The 20,689-nt window shown below is 50.6% G+C and overlaps 1 protein-coding gene across 4 annotated transcripts in view; it reads right to left on the bottom strand.

Annotated features, from left to right (window-relative positions):
* ABCC8 (ATP binding cassette subfamily C member 8) overlaps positions 1 to 20,689 on the bottom strand; it is a 78,661-nt gene that overhangs the window by 12,153 nt on the left and 45,819 nt on the right. For 2 of the 4 annotated variants that reach the window (XM_043901846.1, XM_043901870.1), the window contains 12 exons: positions 20,211 to 20,316; positions 11,244 to 11,279; positions 9,448 to 9,483; positions 8,646 to 8,744; positions 7,501 to 7,585; positions 6,465 to 6,545; positions 4,548 to 4,685; positions 2,922 to 3,047; positions 1,886 to 1,985; positions 1,420 to 1,661; positions 1,155 to 1,351; positions 21 to 90 (listed from right to left, as the gene is read on the bottom strand). In XM_043901846.1, coding sequence (XP_043757781.1) covers positions 21 to 90; positions 1,155 to 1,351; positions 1,420 to 1,661; positions 1,886 to 1,985; positions 2,922 to 3,047; positions 4,548 to 4,685; positions 6,465 to 6,545; positions 7,501 to 7,585; positions 8,646 to 8,744; positions 9,448 to 9,483; positions 11,244 to 11,279; positions 20,211 to 20,316 — 1,316 coding nt within the window. The remainder of the gene's footprint in view (positions 1 to 20; positions 91 to 1,154; positions 1,352 to 1,419; positions 1,662 to 1,885; positions 1,986 to 2,921; positions 3,048 to 4,547; positions 4,686 to 6,464; positions 6,546 to 7,500; positions 7,586 to 8,645; positions 8,745 to 9,447; positions 9,484 to 11,243; positions 11,280 to 20,210; positions 20,317 to 20,689) is intronic. The other 2 variants (XM_043901861.1, XM_043901852.1) reach the window with 2 other exon arrangements.

Raw genomic sequence — 20,689 nt, 5'->3', positions numbered from 1 at the left:
GTCACCGCGATCTTACGTACCTGGTCGATGGTGTTACAATCAGATGAAAATCTGTTCAGGATGCTTCCAAGGGGAGTGGTCTCAAAAAACCTAAGAGGCGATCAGAGGACAGTTACTCATCCTTGTATTGATTTCCTTCCTGTTTACTGAAGGAGGGTAGTTATTTTTTTGTTTCCACATCTCTGGAGTCATCCCCAGGTCTGCCTTCCCAGGGCAGTTGCCTTGGTAGGTCTGTACACATCTGGCCTGTGTCCCTGAGAATTCCCGCGGCTGCCCAAAGGGGTGCTGGCCCCTTCCCAGCCTCTCTGACCCTGCCACCATTCTCTGCTTCTCACTGGGCCTGCCTCACTCAGCAGCTGTCCTCCTGGGGACATAGAGTTCTCTCCAGAGAGACGACTCTCCTGGGGGTGGGGATGGGGCCCTGGGGACAGCCTGTCAGCTGGCTGACCCTGCGAGGCCACTCCAGCTGTCAGCGCTCTGGCTGTGACCCGGAATCAGCCCAATCTCAGAGAATTTCGGAACCACAGATCTGGGACAAATAGAGGATAAGCAAACTTGGAAGCCATGTCTGTGGGCCACAGAGTGAGTATGAGGCTGAAGAGAGGAGAGTTGTGGTCGGGTGATGAGGAGGGGTCAGATAGCTTGTTTGCCTGCTGGGTTTGTAATCTGGGTTGGCAGCCAGTCGGGCTGTGACAGCTTTAAACGTCTTTCACACCAAGCAGCCTTTGGGGTTTTGATTGATCCCATTACAGGGGATTAGAACAACAACCCTGTGTGTCCCTGGGGTCAGAACCTGCAGAATGGCTGAGCAAGGAAGGAGAGGCAGCGAAGGGGAGAGCTGAACTGGGGTTGGCACTTGCCCAGAAAGGGGAAACATTCATGCCGAGCCTGCAGGTCCTTTGAAGGACTGTTGTGGCAATTACATGAGCTAACTGTGTGACATTTCTAACACCCTGTGTAGCTGAGCAGATGACAGTTTCCCTGTTTTCTGCACCAAGGAGGGGGCTTTTCCCACCTCATGTCCTTGAGTCACATCTAAGGACCTGCAATAGAGATTGAATGTATGGATATATCCCCATTTTACAGATGGGAGGGCTGAGGCCCAGAGAACAATGACTCGCCCACAGCCAGGCACAGCCAGGGCAGAGGGCTACCTCATGGGAGCCAGGATGATCTGGTTCAGCAGGCTGCGGTGCAACCTCTTGGCCACCTTCAGCCCTGTCCATTCCACTGTGACGGATGTGACGAGGCACAGCACGATGCCCAGGCTGCAGAGCACCGTGAACACCATGGCGTAGCCGGTCTGGTTGAGGGAACACTCCTGGGCCTGGCAGAGAATGAGGCTGGCATCCTGTGGGGGGCGGCCAGAGCTCAGTCCTCCCCCTCCCCTGGCCCTGGCCCTGGGGCTGCCGGACCCACCTGGCTGAGGGAGCAGTTCCTGGCCATGGGGCTCAGGGTCAGGGCACTGTCAGTCCACTTGGCCAGCCAGTAGTCAATGGCCACCAAGACCATGTGCTTGAGCAGCTGGGAGAAGACGAGCAGCGAGAGGAGCAGGATGCCGGCCGAGGACAGGTACTTGGCACAGGCCCGCCATGGGATCTTGGCACGCTGGTGCAGCACCGATGACAGGTTGTCCTCCTCCTCGCTCTCGGCCGCGTCCTCTGCAGGTGTAAGAACCCCTGATGGATTCACCTTGCACACCCCTCTGAAGAGAACCAGGGGTTGTATCAGCCCCACTTACAGTTGGGGAGACTGAGGTGCACGGGGCAGGGAGGGCATGCATCAGAGGCACACCATCTCCCCACTCCCAGAACCCCAGCCCTCAGTCTCCTCGTGGTGGAGCAGACCTCAGGCCATGATTCCACTCCAGTCCCACTGTCTGTACCTTCCTCCTCTTCCTCGTCCTGCGGGAGCCCATCTCTGGAGGACATGGCTCGGGGCAGGCCCTGGGGTGGCTCTGTAGCTTTTCTCTCCATGACGGTTTCCTGAAAGATAGATGGGGCCTGGCTGATGTCCTCAGGGTGTGCAGAGGGGAAAAGGGAGGGGGGTAGGAGGGAACCACCCCTGGTGATGACCACTGGCAGCAAATTGCCCCTGCCTAAAGGATGGTCCAGATGGACACATATTTGCCTGCCAGAATTTACTCCTTCCCCTGCATCAGCGACTAGCATCCCAGTATCCCTGTGGGAGACCACCTCTCCCTTATTCTTAGTTTCTGTGATTCAGGTGGGCTAATCATTCTCTCTGGCTCCCAGAGTGGGCATGTGACCCAGGACTGGTCAGTCTTCACATTCCACATCCCTGACCACAATGATTTGTTCAGGATGGGCCCATGACCAAACCAGACCAACAGGAGTCAGCCCCGGGACTTTTGCTAAACTATCATAAAACAGGTGCTGTCTTTCTGGCAGAGCTGCTGACCTGGAAGAATGGAAGGCTGAGATGCCGATGGCCCTCACTGCCTCCATGAGAATGAAGCCGGTGTGAGAGAAGCAGAGCCAAGGGATGGGGAGAATGAGATTCCTGATGATATTGCTTGATCACCTGGATCCAGCTCTACCTGAAGCTATAGCATCACTGGACATTCTAGTTTCCTGAGCCAGTAAATCCTTAACTCCCCACCCCCTTTTTCTCTTTGTTTAGCCAGTCTGAGTTGGTTTTCTGAAGCTTTGTAACTAAATGGTATCTGACTATCTCAGGACATGGGGAAGGCATTGGCCTGACTCTGCCTTGGGTAGCTGGCACAGGTGCTGGCTGTCTAGTAGGAGCAATTTCATGCCCAGCTCTCACATCTGTCCTTTGTGTGTGTTTGGTGGGGGGCTTCCTAGGGCCAATGAGGGCAGGAAGGCCTTTCTGAGTTCAGGTTCTAGCAGAACCTTATCCTCAGGGGCCAGGCTGCCTGGCTCCCAGGCTACACCCACCTTCTCCAGCTCTTGGTCCTGCCGATTCATCAGGGTCTTCCAGTGCTCAAAGAGCTGGCATTCAGACCTCTGGAAGTCCTTGAGTGTGCCCTCTCTCTGGATGGTGCCATCCTTCATCGCAATGATCTAAAAAGGCAGAAACAAACTCGGTGGGGGCTGGCTGAGGCGGGGGAGTGGAGGTCATACCCCTGCCTGACCGAGGGGTCTGAGACAGATGTGCACAGCGCACGCATCCCTTCCCCACCACAAATGGCTCCAGCTCACCCACTGCCCTCAGCAGGATACTCCAGGATTTAGAATCTGGCACATCTCGGGGGTTGTTCTCAGTGGTTGCCCCGTGGTTGATAGGAGGGTTTGCGGAGCAAATTAGTGCATCCTGGTCAAGTTGTCTGGTTATCCTCCAAAGACTCCAGCAATGACAGCTGTTTGCCTGCACTTAATGGGCTAACAGCTCATTACCCTTAGCTCCTCCTCACAGCAGGCCTGACAGGTTCCACCAGTGTTTGGCAAAGCACCTGTTGGTCTAAATGTGTGAGGCCTCTTTGGGATCAATAACACATATTTTATTTGAAACATTCAATGTTTTATACTCACATAGACTCATCATTAATCCAGAAACCCACCCTGCTCTTCTCACTCCCATTCACCCCATGCTGGGGTTCAAGGATCGATGCCCCGAAGTCCTGTTCACTTAAGGAACCAGGCACCCCGGTGTTTGCCTTCTTTGGACCAAGGATTCTCCTGAATTGTCTCATCAGGGTCACCACAGAAACTCAGACACAAACTTGTATCTCCTTTAAAAGCTATTTTAAAAATCTGGATTCTGCCTCCCCTGCCCCCCCTCCTGCTTTTTTCCTGCTTTAATAGCTTTTTTGAGAAATCTGGATTTTTTTTTTTCCTTTTTATTCCTAGTAGAGGGAAGATCTTACTACATGTAGAAGGAAGACTTATTTGAGGGGAATTATCAGGGGCATTTAACACAGACCTGAAGCTTAGGAAGGGCCTCATTTTCCCAGACAAATTTATGCAGGATTCAGGCAAGGCCCCAATTTCAAAAGTCACATAATTTTCATCTTAAAAATTAAATGCTTTCCAATTTTTTGAAAAATAACTACTGTCTTCATGTTGAGGAATATGGAAATTTAACTGATATGATATTTCATTCTACTGATGACACTGATGTTTCTATTACTACTGCCATTGTTTGTTTCCATATTTCCCATTTAATCCCAACTTGAATCTGACGCACTAGTGGGCAGGAAGATGCCTCTCCTGTCCGCATGGGCACTCCCCAAGGACAGGGGAATGAGTCATCAAACCGGGTAGGAAACAGAAGTAGGAACTGAGTGTCTGCTTCTTTCTGAGACTTCTTGGTGCTGACCTTGTGTGTATCCCCGGGGCCCCCGGTCAGGATGCAGATGTCTGCAACTCTAGGTGACACCAAACACCTGGACTATGCCAGGTCTCCCTGATGGCCCAGCCTGAGTGAAGCCATCCAGTGCTGCTCTCTTCTGCTCTGTGACCCTCAGCAATTGCTGATGAGACATCTGATTGAGTCCTTTGAAGACACCCAACTGCCTCTCCCACCATAGCCCGCCACAGTTTGACCCACTGCTGGCCCCTCACCCAGTCTGCATGTGGTAGATACTGTAGCTTGTGGGTCACTAGGACCACTGTCCTCTTATCATCTCGAAGCAGCTCAAGGATCCCGGCCTGCATCAGATGGTCACTCAGATGGACATCGAGAGCTGAGAAGGGGTCATCCTGGGTAGATGGGAGAAAACAGGAGCAAGCAAGGGGGTGGGTAACAGTGGATGTAAAAACAGTGGATGTACATGCTCTGGTTTAGGGACTGACACCACTTGGGCTGTGTGGCCTTGGATAGTGTACCTAACCTCTCTGGACCTCAGTTGCCTCATCTTAAAATGGGCTATCAGTCATCACTCTCAAACAGATCTAATCATAAGCACTTCCTGACTCCTGAACCTCCAGTGACTCCCCATAGTCTATTACGTCCGAATTCCTTAGCACCCTAATCCAGATCCTTTCCCACCTGCTCAGTCTTCCGTTCCAGCTTCACTTCCCATCTGTCTTGTAAAGGCTCCCTGTGCTCTGATTTCCAGGGAATCTGCCATTCCAGGCCTTTGCCCAAGCTTTCCCCTCTGCCTGGAGTGCTGATCTGCCTTTTGTCTGTCCGGTGAACTATTATTCATCCTTCAGCACTTCCCCTAAGCACCAGCTCTTCCCGTGTCCTTTTTCTGATACCTGAGCTTAGTCTTCCCTCCCTCTGTTCCAGGGATACCCTGCAGGAAGTCAGATCGGATCGCTATTTGTCTACCCCAGACCGTGGGACCCGCAAGAACTGGTATCCCCTGTGCCCGTGCCTAGTATAGAGTAGGAGCTTAAAAGTTAGCTGAAATAAATTAAAATATCCACTTTACTTCTCTCTAACAAGGTTGTTTAAAGCTCACCAGGGATCATGAATAAGCTAGCACTTTGTAAAATGCTATGCCTGTGTCAGATGGTAACAAACACTGTGAACCTTTCCATTATGCAGTGAGTTTAGTGGGCAGGTGGCGGGGTGGAGGATAAAACTAGGATCAGAGACCTGAGAGTCCTTCTTCCAACGGTCCGTCCAAATGGCTCCCTCTTTCCTTCTGTTTAACTGACTCACTCTTTAATACTCTCTTCTATGAAGCCCTCCCTGATTACTCTTGTCCTCACAATTGTCTCCCTGGACAAGGCCCTTCATAGTCTGTCACACAGTTTGGCTTTCAAGTGGGCTGTGGCTCTTGAGTATGGGCGAGCTCTGTTTCTCTAATTAGATTCTAAGCCTCTGAAGCCAAGGGCTATGTCTTGGAATTCTTCAGTATCAACTAAGGCACACCACACAGAACTTGGCATGAAGGAGGGCAGGTACAGCCAAGTTTTATCTCATGTTTGATTATCAGAGGTTACCTGGAGTGCTGTGTTAAGAAGGATTCTGAGGCCAAGTTAAGTTTTCATGGGAAAGAAAACAGGTCAATTAGCAACGTCTGCTCTGGGCGTGAAACAGGAAGTGGCAACTCACTTTCCATGTATTTGTGATTCTTATATTTGGGCTAAATAAGTATTAATAGGTTGGGGATGTTCTACAAAGAAGGGGTCTATAATTACTGCTCGCCTCCCCTCGTGGCTACTGCAGAGCTGTGTGACGTCCACATTGATCAGCTGGACTAATCTTGTCTCAGTTTTTCCATCAGTAAGATCAGTAGGTAGGGAGAGAGTTGGGAGGGGGGTTCAGGAAGGGGAACACATGTACACCCATGGCTGATTCATGTCAATGTGTGGCAAAAACCACTACAGTATTGTAAAGTAATTAGCCTTCAATTAAAATAAATTAATTTAAAAAAAAAGATCAGTAGGTAATATCTCTGGCAGAAGTTTGCTCCTGGAGAGGGATGTTGTTTGGTGATGGTGTGTGTGTGTGTCTGTCTGTCTGTCTGAACCAAGGGGGCAGCCAGACACAAGGACCTCAAGGAAGTTGCTGGCTGGTGCACTCACCAAGAAGACGACATTGGTGTGCTGGTAGAGGGCTCGGGCCACGCTGATTCGCTGGCGCTGACCACCAGACAGGTTGATGCCCTGCCGCCAAAGGGGAGGAAAGGTCAGGCCCGCACAGCCCTGCGGCAGAGACTGTCCAGGCCCCTACTTGATGTGAGCTCTTTGGCTTCATTCGCCTCTTTGCCCCTCCTAATCTGGTACAGAGGAGGAACTTGTACACGTTCAGTGAATTCATTCAGAAGTGGGGAGAATGATCCCCAAGCCTTTGACAATTCATCATGTAGGTGCTAGGGACCATCTGACCCATGAAAACCAGGACAGAGGAAAGTGAAAGTCTCTCAGTCACGTCCGACTCTTTGCTACCCCATGGAATTCTCCAGGCCAGAATACTGGAGTGGGTAGCGATCTTCCCAACTCATAGATCAAACCCAGGTCTCCTGCATTGCAGGTGGATTCTTTACTAGCTGAGCCACAAGGGAAGCCCAAGAATACTGGAGTGGGTAGCCTATCCCTTCTCCAGTGGATCTTCCTGACCCAGAATGGAACCAGGGTTTCCTGCATTGCAGGTGGACTCCTTACCAACTGAGCTATCAGGGAAACCCTAGGAAGAGGGGATTTAAATCACACGCCAGGAGGACAGCCATGGGAGAATCCTATTGATCTAAGTTTATGGAGGAGGGACCCCACCTGAGGATGGAACAGGAAGAACAACCCTGAGCCTGGCACACTGCTGGGCGGCTCTCAGTACATACTCGGGGTGTCAGTGGAGACGTCAATCCCTACCCAGTCTGGGAAAGTGCTAAGCTGACCTCTGCACCCAGCAAGACTGGAAACTTGTCCAGGACAGACACCAGCCCAAGGCTCAAGGATATCATTTTGATTCCATGGCAGGCACTCTCCAACCTTCCCCCTCTTTCATTTCACATTCCCTACTCTCCCTGAGAACGATCTCAGGGCGTGGTGATGGTGATGGGTGGGGAGCAGGGGAGGCCGAGGACCCCAGCTTTGAGTAACTCCCCTGGAGGTTGCTACTAACCCGTTCCCCAATCTGGGTCTGGTCTCCATGGGGCAAGATGTCGATGTCTGGCTGTAGGGAGCAGGCTTCAATGACCATCTTGTACCTGCAGTGAGGCGGGGTGGGGACACAGCTGAGCAGCCTGGCCAGAGGTGGGCCTGAGCTTCTGCAGAGGGTCATTACCCTCCGGGCAGCTGTGCCAGGATGAGCGATGGCTTTAATGGGCCTCCTGATGCGTGTGAGTAAACACCACGTGAGCTTGAAAAGAGCTGAGGGCAGCACCTGACACCATCTTGGAGCAAGTTAAATATTTGAAGGATGAAATTGGATGGGAGCAAATAGCCATGTAAGTGACAAGAGAGGGCCTGTGGCCCCTGTGTGGTGGGAAAAGCTAGAGCAGAGCCCACGCTTGGGGCACTGCCAGGGAAAAATCACTGCTGATTTGTTGAGGCAGTAAATGATGATGGCTGCTCAAATATTTACCCAGCCTGCTCCCCTCACACTTCCCTGGCCAGCTCTCAGCCTGGGTGGGTGCCAGCCAGTGTGCATGGAGGCATCAGAGCGTCTTGGTGACAGGTACTTGGGTGTTAGGAAGATGGATTTGAAACCCATTTCTGTCACTTCCTGGCTGGGTGGTCTTGGGCAAGTTACCTAACCTTCCTGAGTCTTGGTTTCCTCATCTATAAAATGGGGATAATAATAGTACCTGCCTACTGGGATTGGTGTGAGCCTTAGAAGAAATCACAAATACCAAGAGCCTCTGGAAAGAGCTCCATGGATATCAGCAGTCATTAGCCCTGGAGGGATTTGTGTGTGAGCTGCAGAGCTGGGGGTGGGGAATCATGAGAATGAAAAGGGCAGAGCTCTGGGGGAGCCTTTTCACCAACCTCAAGAGGAGGCACTAGTGCGCCCACACCTCCCTCCCCTCCTACCCTCTCAACCATGGGAGCTGGACTGCCCCAATGTCCAGCACATCTGGATCATTTCCAGATGGACCATATGGAACAGGCTGGAATCCAGATCAGTGGACTGGAGAGCAGGATGGCGGGGTGAGGGAGATGGATGGAGGAGCAGGCAGCTGGCTGGGCTTAGGGGCAGGGGAGGGAGACTGAAATAAGACCAATTTCTCCCCTCCTCCAGCCTGCCTCCCTCTGGGAGGCGTTTACCGTTGCTTGTTGAAGGGACTCTCAAAGGTGATGTTCTCCTCCACGGTGGCATTTAGCAGCCACGGCTTCTGAGAAGCATAGGCCACTGGGCCTCTCTTCCTGGAAAAGAGCAGGGCAGGAGTAGGGGAGGCATTCTCAGGGGGTCACTGTCAGAGGTGGTTACCAAGCTGACGGATAAAACTGGGGCTAGGGGGTGGGGGCAGCGCGAAGATAAGGAAGTGCAGTTGGCTGAAATCTGCTCTGTGTGTGGCTCCTGGTGGCCTCTCCATCCCCCAAGGCCTGAGGCAGGCTTGGGTGCTGGGTCTTAGCTGACTGGGGCATATGGGACCTCGACCCCTCCCTGCTCTCCACCCCTCCCTGTCCCACCCCTGCTGTCTGTTCCCCTCCCCAGGTCTACCCAGAGCCTGGGAGAAGCCAAATAAGCGAACACTTGAACCCTGATCTCCTCCTTCCTTGTGTAGCCCTCAAACCACTCAACTTTGATGTTAGCAGCTAACTCTCCAAATGGAAATTTTAAAAAGAGCGGTGTTAAGGAAATCATGTTCAGCGTGGTATGGTTTCTGAAGACAAAGAAAGAAAAGGAAAAGATGACCACAGGGATAAAAACGATCTGGTGTGAAGGGCTTGATGCATGGAAGCAGCAGCAGTCTCCCAGGCACGCTAGAAGCACAGCGCTCTCCCTGGCCTCCTCTGTGGCCGGGTTGGACCTGGGGGGCTGCCTTCTTGAGCTCTGTGGCTCCTCAGGCCAGAGACCCCCTCTGAGGAGGTCTGCCCCAGGGGGCGGTGCTCGGGGTCACAGTACCTGACGTCCGCATCGGCTGCCGTCTCCCGCTCGGGGCTGCAGCAGGGAGGGAAAGACACATATTCAGGGTTCACCCGCGTGGACTGAGCATTCCGTAGACATTCTCAGCCCCTTCAGACCCAGCAGGACTGCCTGGATAGCCCCTGAGACGAGTCTGCAGCCACAAATGCCACAGGTCCTCCTGGGGAGCCTCCACTGCCTGGATACAATCGGGGTGTGTGAAATTGCAAGGGAGAGTGGAAGGATGTAGGCTCACGGTGGTGGTGGGGGCCTTCCTATGTCAGAGGAGTCTGAGGCCCAGCTCGGGGCTCCTGCAGACCCAGCCTCAGAGTCAGGGCTCGGATGCACTGGCCGAGCTCATGGGCTGACACGGCTGCACAGACAGTTGGGGCAGGGAGTGCGCTCTGCCCCTGGGCAGCCAGCCCGGGGGGGACAGGCCACCATGGGTGCCTGCAAGTCCGGGGGTGGGAACCCACAGCTGATGCAACTCAGGGTGGCACCTGGAGGGCTGAGAAGGGCTCCAGGTGTGATTCCCAGAAGACAACCGTGGAGCCTGAGAGATCCACCCAGAGGGACAGGGTCAGCTGTGGTGGCCATGTGGCCTGGACAGACCCCAACTGCTCCGGTGTCAAATATTCTGTCCTGTTGCTCTCGTCCACATGTTCACACTTGTCACATACCGTGAGGTTTGCTTTTGGGCTCAAGAGTTACGGTCACTATGGCTAGAGAGGCTGGGCTGTCATCAGGCCCTGGCACTTGGTGACAAGGTGGGAGAAACAGCGGAGAAAATACAGGGACGTGAAACCTCTGTGGAGCTGGAGAGTGAAGGCCAGACCCTTACGCTGAGTTACAAGGTCAAGTCGACCTTCCCAGTCCTGACTTCCCACCACCTCCAGGGTGTCTTGATTCTCCTGAAAGAAGTGTGCTTAGGGAGGCTTTTGAAGGTCTTACAGCCACATTAATCTATTTCACTTGGATGTTTTAAACAACCAGAACATAAAGCACATAGAATATAAAGCAACAAGACTGAATTTTCTGTCTGGCCTGGGGAATACCCACCTTCTCTCCTTATAGCTTTGTTTCTCAACTTTTTTTTCTTGATCACCCCTAGGGCCATTTTAGACATATTTTTTCCTAATTGTCCTTTCCCTGCCACATTTATCTTCCAGTTCAGTGGGTTTTTAAAAAAAAATTATATTCATAAGTTTGTGCAACCACCACTGCTGTCTAAATCCACATCTTCATCACCCGTAAAAGAAGCCCCATACCCATTAGCAGTCATTGCCTTCCTCCCTTCCCACTAATCCACTTTCTGACGCTATCCATTATGAAATTTTAAAACCACAGGTCCACTGTACGTCTGCTTATATACTGTGGCCCTTTGGAGAGCCACAAAACATTGGAATATCTAAGTTTTTCCTCTCCAGTACCAGATTTTTCCCTCTTTGAGAATGCATGCCTCACGTATTTTAGGGCTTCATGTCTCTAAGTGTATGTGGACTATACAGCCCCGAATCTATACTCAGCACCCCTCCCTGCCCCACACACCCTGCCTAGCCCTCCCCCCTCCCCGACCTTTTTTTAAAAACTATTTCCCTCCCCTGTATTCCCTCTTCTTCCTTTTTTAAAATTGGTCACATGGCGTGGCATTTGGGATCTTTGTTCCCTGACCAGTAGTTGAACCTGTGTCGCTTGCAGCGGAAGTGTGGAGTCTTAACCACCGAACCACCAGGGAATTCCCCCAAGGCCCTTCCCTTTATTGGGGACCCCCTCCCAACCCAGTCCCAAGGCTGTACCTGGGGTCTTCTCCAGTCTCGCTGTCAGGAAGGCTGCTGGGGCACAAATGGGAAAAAACAACACCAGTTACTTCTCCCCCGCCCATTGCCTTTATTTACATCACATTGTGTCTTTGGGGATAAGCAATCTCCACAATCCCCGCCCCTCCCACCCATCCCCAATGTCCCCAAGTGGCTTCTCAATTTCTGTCCCTCCCACAGCCCCTGGATGGGCTTCCTCCAAGCAGCAAGGGCTTCATCAGTGCTCCTGGCACCACTCCCAGCAGCAGCGAGGCTGGCTTGGTGTCAGGATGGGCTTTTACTTGGGAAAACTAAGGCTCAGAGAGGGAAAGTGACTTTCCCAAGGTCCTAACCATTTCATACAGTGTTTTCAAACTGTGGAATGGGACCCATATAGGGTCTGAAATAAGTAAATGGCACCTGCACTAAAACAAACAAACATGCAACTCCCCCACCCCGAAACCAGTTTGCACCACATGTGGTCAAGATGTGTATTCTTTCTGCAAAATTTTTTCTTGCCTATCAATGCATAAATGTAACAGACTGTGATATAAAATGCATTTCATACTGTGAATTATAGTAAAGAAGTTTTTTTTTGAAAAACGCTGCGTGAAGTGACCTGAATTTTGGTGCCAGCTTTGCTAGTGCTCTTTCTCTTGCCCCAGGCCACCTCTCAACCTTCCAGAAGCAACCTTCTGCCAATGAAGTGTGTACTTCTGACATGCACATTTGGGGAAAATCAATCTATTCTGTTTTCATGCAGATCTTACTTTAATAAAACCAGCTAACATTTATTATAACCTTGACAAGCACAGTGATAAGCACTGCAATCAGTTCAGTTCAGTTGCTCAGTCATGTCCGACTCTTTGTGACCCCATGGACGGCAGGACACCAGGCTTCCCTGGCCTTCACTGTCTACTGGAGTTTAGCACCGCAATGCTATTATTTATTTTAAAGTTCAAAAAAACCATATGGAAGAGATCTCTTTATAGACAAGGAATGTGAGACTTTTGAGAGTCTAAGTAATTTGTCCAAAGTCACACATCCAGCAAATAGCAGAGGAAATAGATTTGTCCGATTCCAAAGCTCCATGCTCTTAATGACTATGTTATACTGCCTCACTATGACTACCCAGGCCATAGCTCTGATAAATTTCTTGCAAGGAAAATCAGGATGGATAGAAACAGAGATAGGAAGAAGACAGATGAAATTTTCTTCTGTTCTCTGCTGAGGGGCAGAACTTAATGGAGACCTTGATGGATATATAATCATCAACTGTCTATGATCTTATTCTTCTATCTTTATTAGTTTCATTTCATTCTCTCAACTCAACCTAACTCATATTGCTTAATCATCAAATTGCTGTAATTTATGGACAAGCTGGTAACGTGAAACAGATAAAAAACTCAAGCTTCCAAATTCCAACTCTGCGTCCACAGTCCAGACAAGCTTATCTCTGCAATCTTCTGCCTTGACTGCATCCAGAGTTGCAAAGGCTGTTATTTATCTGGAGGGAAGCACATCTGTGGCCTCCCCAAGGACCCTGGGACACAGGGAGCTCCTTCGGCTCTAACTCAGTTTGCATCATTATCTGGGCTGCTCAATTAGCCCTTATAATGGACTACTTTCCCCTCTAATAAGTTCCTTTGTAAGTCCTTTATCCCCAGTGGAATTTTAAGGCAGGAAGAGCATCTTTTTTGGCCCTCATAGGACTTAGCATATGGGAGATCTGTTATAAATGGAGGTTGATAACAGACATCTTTAATTATTTGGGAGGAAGGAAGGGAGGGGGGCTGGCACTCAACCTGAGGCATTGTGTGCAGTTGTTTGTATCCATGGTTTCATCCTCACAACAACTCTATAAAGAGGTTTTCCATCTTACAGAAAAACCAAGGCTTAGAGTTTGCCTGATGTACCCAAAGGTCAGAGCTAGGAAGAGGGGAAGCTGGGGTGTGAATCCAGGTTCATTGTCTCCTCTTTTCAGCATAGTTCCAGCCTTCCTAGAATGAGCCTCCCCATTGTATGTGTATGTCTTAATCTGAAAAGTAAAGAAGGGTACACATGGCATGCACTTCCTTCCATTGATTGCTGGGCTCTTAAAGGAGTGTTCCTCCTCTGCCTGCACTTTTGGGACCAAACACTGAGCTAAGAAGACAATCTCTCCAGTTCTCTGATCCGCCTCCTTCTCTGCAGCCAGCTGTGAGCTGGGTCCCTGTGTGCACGCCAACCTGAATCATGGCACAGAATCTGCCCTCAAACGGCTCATGGACTGGCAGAGTGAATCTGACACGTACAGAAGTCAGAAAGCTATAGAGGCCAAAAGAAAAGTAGGAGCAAGAAAGTACTATAGAACTTTGGGAGAAAAGTATAGACACATATGCAAATATGCAGAAAAAGACTGGAAACTTCTGGGTGGTGGGATAGTGTATGTGCTCATATTAGGTGGTTTTTGCCCTCTTTACACTTGCTTCTTTTCTCATTCAATGTACATTCTTTCAGAATCAGACAAAAATATATTCTTAAAAGATTTTTTTTGACATGGACCATTTTAAAGTCTTTTTTTGAATTTGTTACAATATTGCTTCTGTTTTATGTTTTGGTTTTTTGGCTGTGAGGCATGCTAGATCTTAGCATTCTGACCAAGGATCAAAGGACCAAGGACCTTTGGAAGGCAAAATGTTAACCACTGGATCACCAGGCAAGTCCAAATGTAATTTTTACAAGTAGTTTGGAGGAGGAAGAAATCTGAGAAAGTGAGGAAGGGCTCATAGAAGTTAACAGGTGAACAGAACCTCAAAGAAAGAAGGATTGAGACTGGGAGTGGAGGGAGGGAATTCCAGGCTGGAGGAGGAGCTAGCATGAGTGCGGGCAGTGAGAGAAGTGGAAGGAACACAGGCTGTAAAGTGTGTATCTGAGGGGCTTCTCTACTCACTGGTTGTGAAATCTTAGGCACGTTCCTTTACTTAGGTAGCCTTGTTTCCTTATCTATAAAATTGAAGTCATGGTAGGAACCTCACCGTGACACTGAGAGAATGTATTAACAACACAGTTCATAGTTGGTTGGGGGGAAAGATGAGGATGGGGTTTGAGAATGAGTGATGGAGTAGGGGCGTGGGGAGACCATCCTTTCAGCTCAGTGCTTAGTTTCAAAGGTTCAGGCAGAGGAGGAATCCAAAGGCCCCAACACTCATTTAAGACCCTCAACAATAAACGAAGAGGAAAGTTGCGGAGATTGAGGTTGAAAGGGTAAGTTAGGACTTACAGTTCTCCATGGTCCACACATCCCGCCTCAGAGAAACTTAATGCTGCTCTGAAATCCTTTCACCCTCAGTGCCCTGTCCAACTGAGGTTATTGGGTCCTAATGCCAAATCTCTGCTATTGTTCAGATGAGGAAACTAAGGCTCAGACCGGTGAAATAACCTGCTCAGTGTCACAGTTATCCAGTGGCAGAGTGAGAACTACAACCAGAGAGCATCCCGTTCTCAAGGCAGGCTTGTCACGTTCACACAGCGCCCCTTCTGTCTGCCCACCGTCTCTCCACACCTGCCTTCTCCAGGAAACTTGGGGTGACCTTGAGCTCCTGACCCAACTTCCCAAAGGCTGCAGGGACTGTATGAACAGATGGATCACAAGGCTATGCTGAGAGGAGCCTATCTTTGTTTTTGTTTTTTTTTTTTTGCATTTTGGTCACACCCTGCAGCATGTGGGATCTTAAGTTCCCTGACCAGGGATTGAACCCACACCCGCTGTATTGGAAGACAAAGGCTTAACCATTGGACCACCAGGGAAATCTAAGAGGAGTTGTTTTTCACCCCTGGGGAATCAGGCGTCTCAGGAAGCAGCCTTCACAGCCAACCACCACAAGGCAGCAATGTTCTGAGGGTGTCTGAGAGCAAGCAGGGCCTGGGCCCCACACCCTAGCAGGTGGCAGGAGCCGCAGGGAGCGCCAGTGAGGCCAGTTCGCAGTTCCTGGTGGGGAGCTGGGATCTTCCTCCCACCCCTAAGTTTTTCTTGGATCCCTGCTTCCTGCTGGCTCCCCGGGGACATCTAAAATCAATCTACTGTGGACACTAATGGCCCTCTTCTTTATTTCCAGGGAAAGAACTTCACTGGAGTCTATCTGCTAATTTTGACCACTTATCAGAATGTTTTTCTCTTAATGATCAAGGAGAGAGTTTGCAAATTCCAGGCTAATGGTGCATCAGAGCAGAGAGCTGGGCCGGGGCAGGCAAGTATCATTAGAGAGAATTTTGAAAGCTGCACAGTTTTCCCAGAGACCTGGAGCCCAGCAGCTGATGTGTGGGATCTGCTCAGGGCGGCCATAGTAATTCTTCAGCCTGGAATTCAGGGCATTACCCCTGGACTCTGGGGCCCCCACAGGCTTCTGTCCACCTAAGACTGGTGAGCCCCTGAGGGTGGGGCCAGGTCTTCTCGTTTGTACCTTACACAAAGCGGCTCACAAAATACACATCCTGTGTGGGCACCGCTTTGGAATAACCCTCCAGCCCCATCTCCAAGGAGCTGTGTCCTGGGGGAGACAGACACACAAGCATGCGATATGAGGCATGCACAAAGAGGATTTGTACATTCTAAATGCTGGTGGAAAAGTTGGTTGGTAGGATTATGGGTGAGGGAAACAGCCTGGGCCAAGGTGTGTGGGAAGGAGAGAGACATAAAGACATATTTAATGGCAGTCTCCTAAAGGTCATAAACTGTTCCCAGTTCATTCATTTAGCAAATGAATTCATTTAGCAAAGGCAGTGTAGATACAGAGAGACAAATAAGATATGATCTTTGTCCCCAGGGAGCTCACTGCAGTTTCTCCTGGGAGACAGGCTGGGGTATAATTAAAGAGCAATAGGAGAATTTTTTTCCTGGCATAGAAGTACATTGTCAAAGAATAATATTTACACTAATATTTATAGGTCACTTGGTATGTGCCAGGTTAAGCCTCACATTAACTCCGTGGGTAATAAGGGGAAACTGGTGCAGAAGGGTCACAGAATTTCCCAAAGGATGGAGTCCAGATTTGAACTCGGGCAGCCTGCCTCCTGAACTTTTGATCCTGTGCGCTTAGCAGCACTGCTAATCTTTTTCAAGGAAGGAATAAATGAATGGTGCACACACAAACCCGTCTCCCAGACCATTCTCTGTTGTGTGCCTCCTACTCCCCCAAATCCCTGCCTTGTGCCTCCGGGGACTCTTTCTGGCTGCCTGGTTACCAGGTCTCAGCCCTGGTATGGATTAAAAAAAATACGGGAGCAACCTGGCATCACCCTCGCCTCTGGCTGCAAACAGGCAGGCCCTTGGGAGGGGCTGCTGGGTCAAACACTATTTTGCTCTTGGTTCATTTTGCAAGTGCATCATCTCCCTGCAGACCCGGGCCCAAGGTCTGAGGCATGGAGCTCCTGCAAGTAACGGAGAAGGGCCCTCAACATACAGCCCCTACACTTAACTCACTGCCCAGGGTAGGTGGGCCAGGCAGAGTTGTGTATGAGCCAGGATTCTGAGAGCAGATGAAGCCAATGAGCCATGTCTGGCCAGCCTACTCCTTCCTTCAGTTACTGTAATGAGCTCAGGGCTGGTCTCCCTTCCTGTGGCCTCTCTCTCCCCCATCCCTCATCCTGTATCATCAGTACTTTTCTTCTACAGCCTTCAGACTAAATCTTATTTCCTGGGCCTGGTACACAGGGTGTCTGACCTCAGCTCAGCCCACATTTTCAGTTCCCCCCACCCCCGCTGCTCCGGGCACCAGAACCACATCCTCTCACATCAGCATGCCTTTGCCCACCCTGATACCCCTGCCTGGAACACCTTCCCCTCCCACCCCTGCCTCTTGCATCTGATGAAGCCACAGGGGTCCTTCAAAACTCAAGACACCATGTCCACATGAGTCTTCTCTCCTTGAACACATTGTTCACTGATCCTCTGTGCTTGATGGTGGCAGGAGGTGGCACCATGGTACTGGATATCTGTTCCCCTCTTTTGGAAGCAAGGCCACGTCTTCATGATCTTTGCATTCCTATTGCTGTGACTGGGGTCTGGCGTACAGCAGGTGTTTGATGAACATGGGGCGAGTTAATAGATCAACGCAGAGAAACCAGAGCACAAGCTGAGTCATGAATGAATTCTCACAGCTTCTCAGGGTGGGCTGCAGGCTACCCTGACATGCTTGCTATGCTTGGGAAGGAAACTGAGCCATGGAAGAGGACAAAATAGCTTCTGGAGACATGAGATCCTCCCTGAGCCTCAAACAGAACCAGGATGTGGGGCCCAAGCTGCCTGTTGAGGAGAGTGAGTGTCCATGCAGACAGAGCTGTGAGCAGCGATGTGGTGGTTCTGCTGGGGTCGGGGGTCAGGGTATCATAGCCATAGCGGCTGTTGGCCTTCAGAACGTCAGGCGGGCTGTTTCTTCATGTTGCTCTCCAGCCCCTTCTCTCTCAGCACACAGTGGAAAGCCCATGCACTTGAGCACTACTTAAGTGTACATTCCACTTCTGCCATTTAAGAGCTGGGTGACCCAGGGCAACTTGCTTCACCTCAGTTTTCTCATCTGTTAAAAGGGGATAATGAGAATGCCTGCCTCATAGAGTTTGGTGAAGACTGACCAAGACAGTGAAGTAAATAAAGTGCCTTACACAGTAATCTTGTACACAAGAGCCACTCCAACTCCCTGGAGAGGACCCTGAATCCCCTGGGGCTGGGGCAGATTTTCTCATCTGTTAAATGGGGATAATGAGAACGGCTGCCTCATAGCATTTGGTGAAGACTGACCAAGACAATGAAGCAAATAAAGTGCCTTACACAGTAATCTTGCCCCAAAGAGTTGCTCCAACTCTCTGGAGAGACCCCCTGGGGCTGGGACAGGGGCTTCCGAAGAGAGAAGAGGAGCAGTCAGACCCTGAGAGCTTGGAGAGGAGGTGGGAGCTGAGGCTGAGGCCTCTGCAGAGGACAGAGAGGTCTGATGCTGGTGTAAAAGGGCACCCGAGGGTGAGCGGGCTGGGGAGGAGATGAAGGAAGTGGGACACAGGGGACAGGCTCAGAGAGGGCTGAGCTGGATGCAGAAACGGGAATCTAGGAGTGACCCCAGTCTCTGAGCAGTGTAATCCCATCCAGGAAATCCCACCCTGCCCTGAGAGAGGGCCTGGATCCCGCTTGCCCTCTACATGGAAATTGGAGAATAATCTCTGGAGCTAAGACCCAAGGGACCCCAGCCCAAGGCAGCAGGCAGGCTTGAGGGAAAGAGTCCGGGCTTGGGACTCCGGTCCACACGCTGAGCATGTCACCCCACCTCCCTGTCCTCAGTTCTTACTTCTGTGAAATGGGGTAATAACACCCAGCCAGAGGATTCAATGAGCTGTGTGTGCAGTACACTTAGCAAAGGGCCTGCCCGTAGCAGGTGCCCAGTAACTATCAGTTGTTTTGTTCAGCTCAAGTTCACTGGGGTTTCCTGTCTTCCTGTCACAAATATACACAGGCAGCCCGGGGCAGGGCTCCTCCCTCCAAAGCCCTGAGAGGCAGTTGGCACCAGGGTCTGGCAATCCAATGCCTGGACCTTTCCAGTCAGGCTGTGTGGAGAAACACCTGAATAAGATGGGGAGTGGAGGCAGAGACCCTGTGCCCCAGACACACCACATTCCCAGTGTAATTAAGGTTTCTGAGACTGAAGTTATAGGAAATCCAAGGAGCTCATTGCCAGCCCATAGCCCCGTTGAGGAAGGAAACTTGCCATTTGTTGGGTGCACTGTTCAGGGGCATTTTGGGAAAGCAGGAAATGGGGGTGCCTGTTCCAAGGCCTTTCTCTCTGCTGTCTGCTCTCAAGTTGGTGAAAAAACCTGACATCTTGGAAGCTAGTTTGCCCCTAGAAATGATCGCTAGGGAAAGTTTGTCCTCTGTTGAATTGGCCTCGACTTTTATTCCTGAAACCTTGATCAGATCCCTCTTTCTCTTGGATACTTGGGGGCAGGGAGGAGTTGGGGGGCAAGAGGGTGGGTGGACTCTAAGCCAGGTTACATGTTGACTGCAGTAGCCGTGTTCTGCCCAGGTTTCTGAACAGCTTTCCCACCCTCTTCATTTCTTGTCTCTTCTTTTCTTACTTTTAAAAAAGCTTTATCGTATATGTAACTTTAATCAGCTAGTTTAAACTGCTTTTTGGAAATAGGTAGCTATAAATAATAGAGATTCACGATTGACTCAGGCTGGGGTTCGGCTCTTTAATAAGATAGCGATCTTTGCCCAGAATCCCACATTTGCCTGATTTATCTCTGGTGCCTTGAAATACGCACTGACTGGTCTGTATCAGCTTTGCTGATGACCAAGCAAGAAACCAACGTTCGTGTTATAGTTCCCCGCACCGGGAGGCAGTGCGCCTGAGGGAACATAGAGTTTGGAGTCAAACAGAACTGAGTTTGAATTCCAGCTCTGCCACTTATTGGGTAGGTGAATTAGGGCAAATAGTTTGGCCCTTCTGTACAAAATGAGATCTGTTAATAGTACTCACCTTGCTGGTTTTCATAAGGATTAAATGAAATAGTGTGTGCAGAGGACTTAGCAAAGTACCTGGCACATAGTGAAAGTGTTAGTCACTCAGTTGTGTCTGACTCCTTGTGACCCAGGGACTGTAGCCCACCAAGCTCCTCTGTCCATGGTATTTCCCAGCAAGAATACTGGAGTGGGTTTCCATTTCTTTCTCCAGGGGATCTTCCCAACCCAGGGATAGAACCCAAGTGCCTGCATTGCAGGCAGATTCTTTACCATCTGAGCCACCAGGGAAGTCCTTGGCACACAGTGAGGGCTAGTACTAATGATGGTAACAAGAATAGCAAGTAGCTGGTTTCATTGAGTGCTCACAGAACACACTCAATACATGCGTGACACACCCTGCACTGAGAAGAATGGTTGCAAGGAGGGCTGCCCGCCTGCCCGCCGTCTTCCCACTAACTGAGCCCGGAAGATGCACACAGTACCTGTTCCAGAAGACGGCCCCCGAGAGCTTCTGCATCTCCCCCAGGGTGGCGAGGAGGAGCGAGGACTTGCCGCAGCCCACCTGCCCCACGATCATGGTCAGCTGGCCTGCAGGGAGGGAGGGAGGGCGGCAGGTGGAACTGAGGCCAGAAGGAGTCTGAACAACTACCACCCAGAAAGACAGACAGACAGGCAGACAGATATACCCGACTCTGGGGCCCCCACTTGCTCTTCTCCTACCTAGAATCCCCAGGGAGTCCTCTCCTCCTTCGAGCCTTTCCTTCTGGAAACCCACACCCTATCTCTGGCTCACCACATCCTTCTACTGCCAATTCCCTGCCCTTTCCTGACGGCCTACTTTTCTCTCCAATGCTCTCCAGTGTGAGCTCAGGGCCTCCTGGTCCCCACAGAGGCCACCCTATCCTTCTCCTCCCGAGCTCTGCTCATGCTGCTGCTTCTGTCCACCCTGCTCATAGCCTGA

Source organism: Cervus elaphus, chromosome 1 (assembly GCF_910594005.1).
Source record: "Cervus elaphus chromosome 1, mCerEla1.1, whole genome shotgun sequence".
Classification (NCBI taxonomy): domain Eukaryota; kingdom Metazoa; phylum Chordata; class Mammalia; order Artiodactyla; family Cervidae; genus Cervus; species Cervus elaphus.
The sequence above is the reverse complement of the archived record's forward strand: the minus strand, read 5'-3'. Positions and strand labels throughout refer to the sequence as shown.